Source organism: Papilio polytes, unplaced genomic scaffold (assembly GCF_000836215.1).
Source record: "Papilio polytes unplaced genomic scaffold, Ppol_1.0 DF824024.1, whole genome shotgun sequence".
Lineage (NCBI taxonomy): Eukaryota > Metazoa > Arthropoda > Insecta > Lepidoptera > Papilionidae > Papilio > Papilio polytes.
Genome location: NW_013525180.1, coordinates 814,670 through 824,697, shown reverse-complemented (window position 1 = coordinate 824,697; position 10,028 = coordinate 814,670). Strand labels below are relative to the sequence as shown.

The 10,028-nt window shown below is 35.5% G+C and overlaps 2 protein-coding genes across 2 annotated transcripts in view; one reads left to right on the top strand and one right to left on the bottom strand.

The window, feature by feature from the left end:
* LOC106100914 (AT-rich interactive domain-containing protein 4B) overlaps positions 1–3,873 on the bottom strand; it is a gene marked incomplete at its 3' end in the record, with an annotated part of 15,209 nt that extends 11,336 nt beyond the window's left edge. The window contains exons 1-7 of the mRNA XM_013279979.1: positions 3,723–3,873; positions 3,400–3,452; positions 3,209–3,319; positions 2,641–2,797; positions 1,984–2,149; positions 1,286–1,495; positions 566–728 (exon numbers count right to left, since the gene is read on the bottom strand). Of these exons, the coding sequence (XP_013135433.1) occupies positions 566–728; positions 1,286–1,495; positions 1,984–2,149; positions 2,641–2,797; positions 3,209–3,319; positions 3,400–3,402 (810 nt within the window). The remainder of the gene's footprint in view (positions 1–565; positions 729–1,285; positions 1,496–1,983; positions 2,150–2,640; positions 2,798–3,208; positions 3,320–3,399; positions 3,453–3,722) is intronic.
* A 397-nt stretch (positions 3,874–4,270) lies between these two features.
* On the top strand, positions 4,271–9,988 carry LOC106100956 (E3 ubiquitin-protein ligase synoviolin B). The gene is made up of 9 exons (XM_013280019.1): positions 4,271–4,597; positions 4,746–4,838; positions 5,099–5,251; positions 5,619–5,813; positions 6,219–6,403; positions 6,924–7,066; positions 7,459–7,782; positions 9,161–9,282; positions 9,846–9,988. Exons 1-9 carry the CDS (start codon positions 4,469–4,471, stop codon positions 9,966–9,968), a joined length of 1,467 nt encoding a protein of 488 aa, XP_013135473.1. The 5' UTR covers positions 4,271–4,468; the 3' UTR covers positions 9,969–9,988.
* Positions 9,989–10,028: the final 40 nt, after the last annotated feature.

The window sequence follows — 10,028 nt, the reverse complement described above, 5'->3', positions numbered from 1 at the left end:
TATTATATTGTTATTAATGTCAACATTTTTTCTGACAAGCTATGTAGTGAATTTAGCAAAACAAATGGACCAATCACGGAGCGGTATCTAATGCAGTGCGTTCCCTCGACGAAGTGTTACTTAAGTGTCGTTTATGAATCAGAAGGCTTGCCAAAACGAACGCACTGAGAAATGTTGTTCTTTGCACAGTGTTAGTAGTACGCACAGCCAAGTATTGTTTGTGAATACGGGTGTATGAGTTATGACAAACAGATATTAATGCACCACCAGAAAACTGCAATTTCTAAATAAAATAAAATTTATAATCTATTCCGGCCTACAATCTGAAGTAAAAACTAATTGATAATCCAGACCCCAACCCTTCGGGAGTATAATAAGCTAGGGGAGATGCTTCTTGTCTATAATCTATCTGTTCTTAAACTACACAAATAGTGAAAAACTGAGGTTTATTTAGCGTTTATTATATAAAAATAGTTTTAAGTTTGATTTTGCATTGTTAAACGTTTAATTAAAAAATTAAAACATTCGCATTTATAACAAGCAGTCAATGTAATAGAATACGTACATCATCCGATGTGTTCCTTGGTTCGTTGAAGAGCGTGTCGCGGTCCCAGTGCGGCGGCAGCACGCCGTGGTCCAGGTACTGCAGCGCGGCCTGCACGCCGCCCCACTCCGACGGCGCACTGCCGCGCCGGAACTCGCGCGTCTCCTTCTTTGGCACTGTGTAACTGCCGAAAGGATTACAATCACTCACGGACAAACATTCAAACATTTTATTATTCCCAGTGTCATAAATCATAAGGTTAAAAGCACTAAATTCCATTAATATTTTCATGTTTATAATCCAGTGCTTACAAAGCCAAGCGTTTGAGATTTGTTATAGAATACTTCCGGTCAGAGATGCAAAATATTCACTAGACTGTGACTTGGTGGCCTAAGTATTTAATGTGAGAGGAAATTGCACATAATTTAACATAATGCAATAAACAAATAGCTCCAGAAAATACTCATATAATAAATGCGAAAGTTTAGATGGATGGATATAGGGACGGATTAATGGCCGGATGTTTGTTAAACTTTGTAGCCTATACTGCTGAACGAATTTCGATGAAATTTGGCCTAGATGTAGAACACAGTAGCGGCTTACTTTTTTTAATTCCACACAGCGGGCGTCGCGTGCGAAAGGTGGTTAATTTATATGATTTTGAAAAAAAATGGCCAACCTATGCAGAAGTTGTTTTCATAATATGGCAAACATGAACCATAGATATTAAAGAAGACTTACTATCGTCCATCTTTGAAGGAGCGCACTTGGTAGTCCTCTTTAACTTTGATCTGCGCGGTGGGCGCAACCACGAGCGCGGGGAAGGCGGGCTGGTGCGGGCGGCGGCGCTCCGTGCCGCTCGTGATGTCCACGAACACGACGCGCCCCACGTGCGGCTCGCTGTCCGCCTTCACGCGCCGCGCCACGCCCTCTCCCTCACTCTCATCAGATCTGATAAGGACAACACACTCTCCTATGTGTGTCTACTCTATACTACTTTCTTATTTATATCTATGCACATAATGAAATTGGAGTGATTGTTTCTAATATCAAAAAAAAAAAAACCAGTTTTCGGAAAGATGCTACATTTGCGTTGCTGATAAAGAAAAGAGCACTAAAAAAATGTTCGTCTGTCTGTCTGCAAGTCGCGTTTGTTCCGGGTAATCTCCGAAATGGTTGGGACAATTTCGATGATACTTTCACTGGAGGGTAGCTGACATGGATAGGCACATTATTATTACTTTGTTTTAAATTCTGCGTTGTGGAAATAGCGTAACGGGTGATTCAAATTTGCGCTAACGAAGTTTGCGGACGACAGCTTGTAATACATAAGAATCTTATATTAGGAGAATCAATGACAAAATTACTTTACAGAACTAAAATTTTCAACAATTACTTGGTAAATTAATACAGAAGAAATATAGTATAATATGACTTACTGAGCTCTCCCTCTTCTCCCTCGCCTGCCAGCTATCACAGGTGTAGAGAAGTGCTCTGGATGTGTGAGTGGCAGTTGATCTAATGTCTCACTTTCATTAAAATGTCTCCCACTTTTGAGGCACAGCGCCGACCGACGTAATGTTGTTATGTCACCATCATCAAACACTAAAGTATGGCAAAAAAAATATAACAGTTTGTGTATGGTAGGTCACATAACTTAAGACCAATACAATCATATTGACTACTGAATCAATTACAACAGAAGCAAGGGAACTTTTATGAAGTGACATTTCAAAGTTAAATGAAGAGATGTATAGACAAATTAATTTTATTAAATCAATGTTATAAAGTAAAATAAAGTGTACAAAGTCCGAAAAGACATTACATAATTTTAATAGGAGATTTGTCTGTATTTTTTTATCATCCTCATCTTCCTCTATACACTACTGAAGTATGGTTGGCACAAAAGGTTTTGTCCTCTACATAACTCTATCATACATCATCTGAGTCATCACTCTCTTCATCATGTCTCTTTTCACACATATTTTTCATAATCATCAATATTACAAAGTCTAACACAAACAAATTACATTCTTCTGAAAGTGTTTTCAGTAAGGCATTGGTGGTACTGAAAGTGTTGAATTTCTGATACATACCCACAGTATACTGACTGCAGTCTTGTATTTTTGTTATAACAGCTTCTGTTGCATCCTTTTTGGGATCTTGCTTCACTTCAACAGTGCTGCCAACACGCAGGGTACCTTTGATCACATCATCATTCACTGTGACCGCACCACCACCTTTTAATGTCACCTGTAATCATAAATAATAATGGAATAATGAAATATGAGACATTTAAAATCTTTAAGACCTTAGGTACATATAACAAATTAGAACCTATTAAGAATAATAATAAAACAATATTTTGAATTACTTAAAAGTTGTCTACAATGCTGTAAAGATTGTTCAACATCCTAATTTGTGCAAACATTATAAAAAAGTACACTATAGTTTTATCATTATTTTATCATTAACACTATATATTTATAATGTGAAAGGAATATATCTTTAACACTTAACTAATATCAATGGTGTTATTTTTATAACTGTTTTTGATGATGGATTGTCATTAAAAATCATGAATATCATAGAATACATAGCAGTTCATTTACACAAATTATAAGGTACTTTTAATACATAACAATGGTTTAAATTTATACATACCTTGCATTTTATGTTACGCACAACTTTCTTGATTTTAGCTTCACAAAAGGCACCCTTATATTTGGCGCTGACATCCGTCCCGACCGTCAAGAAAGGGGGATCATCACCCTGCTGGAAAAACAAAGAACAGTCAGCAGACAATACAATTTTAGTAACATATCTTATAATACAAATTGGTAAAGATTATTTACCATATTGGGCGTGGTAATCTTGGCCCAGAAATTACGCTGTTAACATCCACTTCCTGAAAATTAGGACAAACTACAAAAACGTTAAATATTTACGTATATTACTACACATAAAACATTAATCATTTAAAGTGAACAAAAGTATGAGCACGTCAGTCAAGTTACTTCGATATTTTTGATAATTGAGAAAACTTCTATTAGGAGTGTTGTGTTACAGTTTAAATAACCCAGAAATTAAGAAATCTATTGGAATTTATCCAAATAAACTAAATGGATTGTTAGTTGTTTTGACTGCGCGGCAAACCCAATATTGTTTGATTAACAACCTGGTAAGTATATTTAGGTGGATCCACAAAACAAGCTATCACAAAAGTCGAGTAAGCTGAATTTCATCTTATTCTTTAATAAGTAAGATAGTCATAAATGTATAAAAGTACAGAACAAAACGAATCACGTACACACCAACACCATCTTCGAAACAATGACATTTTATCTCAATGTTGCCCCTACTTTATTTTGTTTATTTTAGTTGTTGGCAACAATAAAAGCATCCATCTGCATCCAACTTCCATCCAAAACTAAAAAAAAATTTAGTTTCATACAAATATGCTTTTATTAATTAAAGCTCAGAGGGCTAGTATTTTAAAGTAAAATAGTAAACTCTTCGCTCACTAGGTATCGGTTATAAAATAGGACTTTGTTTATATGTATTAACGTCATGGCTTTTATTACATTTTTATTTACAAAGTTGTGCTCTATTTATCAGATGCCTTGATTTATATTTATTTTTTATTTATCATGGATTCAATTTTTTGTCACTTGAGTGTCAGCTGCACTTCCATATTGTCATTTGTTGTGATTGGCATTCCGTATTTGTTATCTACATGAATGACACTAATGAACATTGAACACGTCAAAATTAGTTTTTTGATTCAGCGACTAAAACTAAAAGATGTTTTGAAAATGTATTTGTTGACAATTATATTGTTTTGGAGTGCTTAGAAAACCTAAGATAGATCCTATGAAAATTTTGAGTGTTTTAATGTATCGGACGTAATAAGTTATTATCAAAATGAAGGCTTTAGTTGCAACTGTAATCAGCCTTGCACTCACGACTGTGGTAATCGGCAATGCCTATTACCAAAAGAAACAATTTTATCCATCAATAGTCTACCTAACAAATTCAAATCCTAGCATGGCTGTAAGTTGTCATTACCTTTATTAGAACTCTGACATCTATTGCATATGGTCCAAGTATTACAATGCATTTCACAATATTCCTAACTTTTGTTGCTAATATGATGAATGATTCTTCATAAATTCAAAGAACATTTGTATTGTACTTGCAGGTTATGTATTTACAAGCCTTTATCCTTGTTCTATTACTTGGTAAAGTGTTTAGGAGAATATTTTTTGGACAACTGCGCCCAGCTGAATTTGAGGTAAATACATTATTTTCTTTCCATTGAATTTTTAACTCAATAAATTGTATAGAATGTATATGTATAATGATAAGATGTACAACTGTATTTCTCTGCTATTACCTTTTATTTATTTACAAATTTGTTTATTCAGGTTTCTGTGGAATTTATATTCTTTCACACAATTGTTTAAAAATAAATGAATAAGTGTTTTACTTCTTATTGAAACTATTTGATTAATCACCAATGTATTAATAGAATTTTTGGAAAATTACTTTCAGCATTTAATAGAAAGATCTTGGTATGCGATAACTGAGACATGTCTAGCTTTCACAGTATTCAGGGATGACTTTAATCCTAAATTTATTGCTTTATTCACCGTGTTGCTGTTTCTGAAAGCATTCCATTGGTTAGCCGAAGATAGAGTGGATTATGTAAGTATGTTTAAGTGAAAATGGGTAATAACATAATTCATGTTGCCAAGTAGTCTTGCAAAATTAGTAATGTACACCTGTCAAGCACCATGCGACAGCTGGCTGTTGAATTCTCTTGATTTATTTTTTCTAAGGCTTGACACACATTAAATAGCTCTCAATTATGAATGATTGGTAAAAGACTATCCCAGCCTAATTGGTTACAGACAGTCGGTTTTTACTGAAGCATCAAACTGTTCCGTTAAAACTGTCAGTTGTAATTTAATCTAAGTAGTGTGCATTAAAGCCTTTTTTACTCTTCTATTTCTTTATTTTTATGTAAGATAATATAATATTGACATAACAACAAAATATTTTTTCTATTCAGATGGAAAGGAGCCCTGTGATTGGTTTGTTGTTCCATTTGCGGATCCTAACTCTACTGACGCTATTAACACATGCAGACTTTTTCTTTATCCATCACGCCTATCAATTTACGACATCTAAAGGACCGTCAGTACAACTCGTGTTTGGATTTGAATACAGCATCTTATTGATTATGATTATCAATATTGTCATAAAGGTTTGTATCTTGGATATGTGATTTTTTAGACTTTTGTTCTATGTATGAGTTTTTTTTTAATGTAAGCAACCTTCCAATACAACAGTTACATGTCTTATCAGATCTTAAGAGAAGTAACTCTTATTAGATTGGTAGAAATTATATCTTTGTATCTGAAGTTCACAAATATCACTGAATGACAATGTTATTTATTGTCTATGGATCTGTTTTGGAATGTTTTGGTGTTTAAATAAATGATAGAAGTCTGTGATTACATCCTTATAAATTGTTTAGATAGATTTGTTATGTTTTCTCATATTTATTGCCTTTGTATACTTGGAAACAACAGATTGCAGATATTTCTAGTTTTAGATGAATAAAACTTTAAGAAACATGCAATTTTAATGAGAACTTCTCTGTCCACAGTACACATTGCACACTATTGACTCTCGATGGGAGGCACCTTGGGAGAGCAAAGCTGCAGTACTACTGTACACAGAGTTGATTATAAACTTCCTGAAAGTACTACTTTATATTGGTTTTGTTGCTGTTATGGTCAGGATATATACATTGCCTCTCTTTGCGTTCCGACCAATGTATGAAACAATGAGGTAAGATATAAATTCACTATAACCCAGCGCCGGATTAGCCATATAGCAAGAGTAGCGAAGGCCTCGGGCCCTCAGAATTTGGGGACCCCATGCTCTAACGCCTGTCAGATTACTCAAAAAATGTTAATTTAAATAGGAGCGTAAAATATCTTGCATTTCTTAAACGCAAACAGCTTAGGCTATATTCCTTTCAATTTTTAGCTCCATGGTTCCTCCATAGTTTAATTTAATACCATACACTAGAGAACCTAAAGGAAATCAAGGGCCTCTTGACAGAATTTGCTACAGGCCTTGCATTGGCTTAATTTGGCACTGCTGTAACCTGAATATACTTATTTAAAAATCGAAAACGCTAGTTATAACATTTAAACACCCCCTTATATCTACACACATTAAAACACCTATAGTATACAAGGTTTTTAAATCTTGTAGATAGCTAGCTGTATGCATACAGGGTGTTTAAATATTATAGCTAGCAATCTTTTCGATTTTGATGAATGTATATTGTGTTTGTATGTAGGAGTTTCAAGAAAGCGTACAACGACGTGGTGCTGTCTCGTCGTGCGATTCGCAACATGAACACCCTGTACCCGGACGCGACGGCGGCCGAGCTCGCTGCCGCCGATAACGAATGCATCATCTGCCGAGAGGAGATGCACAGCGGTATACAAATTATTTATATATCAGACTAGTTGTTGCTCGCGACTTCGTCCACGTGGAATTAATAGCCTGTGTAACTCAGTGATAACGTAACTTTTTAATGGTGAAAGAATTTTGAAATTGATCCAGTAGTTTTTAAATAAACACATGCAAAAAAACAGAACATTCCCCTTAATAATATTAGTATATGTGTATACATAAATCTATAAATACGTATATTAGTAGTACCATCTTGAGGGAAGGCTATCTATTGTTATTTTTTTTAATAAAATATATTTTTTTTACAAAAGATGGTAGTAGTAGTAGTATAAGTAGTAGTATATCTACAAAATGATTTGAATGTGTGGTTATTTGTATTATTTCTATGTAAATTAACTCAGAATTAATATCAATAGGAGCGAAGAAGCTGCCCTGCAACCACATATTCCACGCAGCGTGCCTCCGATTGTGGTTCCAACGGCAACAGACTTGCCCCACTTGCCGGCTCAACGTACTGCGAGCGCCCGCACCAGACACCCCGCACGCGCCCGACGGCATCCCACCTGGGAATGTCCCACTCGTCAATGTACCCCTCGGCAATATTCCACTCGGCAATGTCCCACTTGGCAATGCCCCGCTCGGTAATGCGCCGCTCGGCAATGTCCCGGGCGGCAATGCGGCTGCTCCTCCCCCCGCACCGAACGTCGTGCCGCCGCCTTTCCCGAATATGCCACCGCCACGTGAGTACATGTGTATTTCAATGTTTTTCTTAAAGAAACGAAATATTTATTTTTTAAGCAAACACGTAAACGATTGTTAACAGTGAGCGAACACATACATTTAAAAATAACATTCTATTGAGAAATAAATCTAAAAAAACATTCACGATATTCAAAGTTATGTCGAAAATATCAAGTTTACATTAAACTATGTGTTAGATTAAAAAAAAAAAACAAAATAGTCTCGTAATAAAAAAAATATACTGCGATAAGAAACAGTTGCGTTAACGTTGCGTCACACTGTATTTTTACTGCACTTTAAAAATAAGAATTCCTGAATTGTAAAAGTTTTTGTACTTTATTATTTACTAGCTGTTGCTCGCGGCTACGCTTGCATGAAATTAAAAAAAAATATTAATAGCCAATGTAACTCAGTGATAACATAGCTTTTGGTGTAAGAATTTTTGAAATCGGTCCAGTAGTTATTTCAATACACACAAAAATACAAATCTTTCCTCTTTATAATATTAAGTATAGATAGTATTTACGAAAGGCACGCGGGAGATGTCGGGTGTAAACATAATATTTCTTCTATTATCTTACCACGTGCAGAGTTAATATTGAATAAATCTTTACAATTACAATGAGATTAATATCTCTTATATATATATATCTTGATAATTATCATTATGATAATATATGAGTCAATTATGACTAATTATAAAGCCAGGTGTGTGCATTAAGTAAAGCCGGCTAGTTTAATCGTGCATAATGCCTAGAAATAAAAATCCGATTTGGAAGAAATTTCATTGTAGTCGGAATAAAAATAGTGGACTTTGGGCTGTTTGTAAAAAGTGCAATAAGGAAATGCAAGGTATACTGTATCGTATGAATAGACATGTTCAGATCTGTGATGCGAATGTAGATTTTGCTGAAGATACACCTTTGAATGGTAGGTTTGTGTGTGGTTAACTGTGATTTTTATGTTTGGTTATGACACAAGGCCACACTTACTCGTTCTCTGCGTTGTTAGGATCAATAACTGGGTCAGAATAGTTAGCCTAGTGACTAACATTTAGTATCCTTGAACTAGCTAGCGCCCGCGACTGCTTCGCGTGGAATTAAAAAAAAAACAAAAGTGAGTAGCCTATGTGTTCTCCCAGGCTATCCTTTACATCTATACCAAATTTCATCGAAATCCTTTCAGCAGGATTATTCCTAACCGCCACCCCGCTTAGTCCCCCGTGGAGACAGAAGAGAATAAAAAGTTTCATTCGTCCCACTTTTTGCGACGAGGTAACAGTTGGAACTTTTTATATTTCATAACTCTAACGAACATCCGTCTATCTAAACTTTCGCATTTATAAAATGGCAACAATAAATGAGGTTGTTATAACAGCAATGATGGGGTGGGGCTTGCCCCCGCCGCCCCCGCGCCCCGCCTCGCTGGCCACGCTCAGCGCCGCGGAGCTGCAGCGCATGGAGGGACACGAGCGCAGGAACATCGAGGCACGACTACAGGTTAGTCAAACAAGATAAATCCTACAGTCTTTGGCTATTAATGGAATAATTAACCATGTTATACCAATCTGTTATATTAATTAACTACCTTTTCTCGACAGCCTTCATCTGCATGAAATAATTAGTTGGCTATTAATGGAATAATCAACCAAAATGTCATGTCAATTAACTAACCTATTCTTGTTGGGTACATCCGCATTAAATTATGTAGACTCTATTTTCTTGTTTGCATTTGTGAAATTCTCAAATGCAAATGTCGAAATTCAAATGCAAAATGACTGCGAAGGTTTTTAACATTGCATAACAATTACAGTTGCCACGGCAACCTTGGTTCTATGATGTCAGCTTACAGTTTACTCCCTAAGCCTAACAGCGTGAAAATATATTAAAGCTTATCGTAACTGTAGGGCTTTCTATAAAAAGAGATTTGTTAAAAAAATATACTGTGATTGCTGACATCTTACTTAACTAAGTAGTATGTGTTTACGCTTTATTACATAAGTATAGATATATAGTATAATATAGATATGTAAGATGTGACAAAGATATTGTTTGTTGACCAGCTGCTGCGTGAGATCCAAGCGATGTTGGACGCGTCTGTGCTGCTGATGCAGCAGTACTCCGCCGTCGTCGCCAACCTGCCCCAGAACAGCGCCAACGTCGCCACACAAACAGACACTATGTAGGACCCTTTTTATTACTACTTTAATGCTATTTATTCAAATGTTCATAAAATAGCTAGTTGT

What these genes read in the sequence shown, in the direction of transcription:
- LOC106100956 (XM_013280019.1), top strand. Translation starts at nt 4,469, where the DNA reads ATGAAGGCTTTAGTTGCAACTGTAATCAGCCTTGCACTCACGACTGTG. An exon ending in ATTCAAATCCTAGCATGGCT is followed by an intron (nt 4,598 to 4,745) that starts GTAAGTTGTCAT and finishes TTGTACTTGCAG; the next exon opens with GTTATGTATTTACAAGCCTT. An exon ending in CCGAGAGGAGATGCACAGCG is followed by an intron (nt 7,067 to 7,458) that starts GTATACAAATTA and finishes TAATATCAATAG; the next exon opens with GAGCGAAGAAGCTGCCCTGC.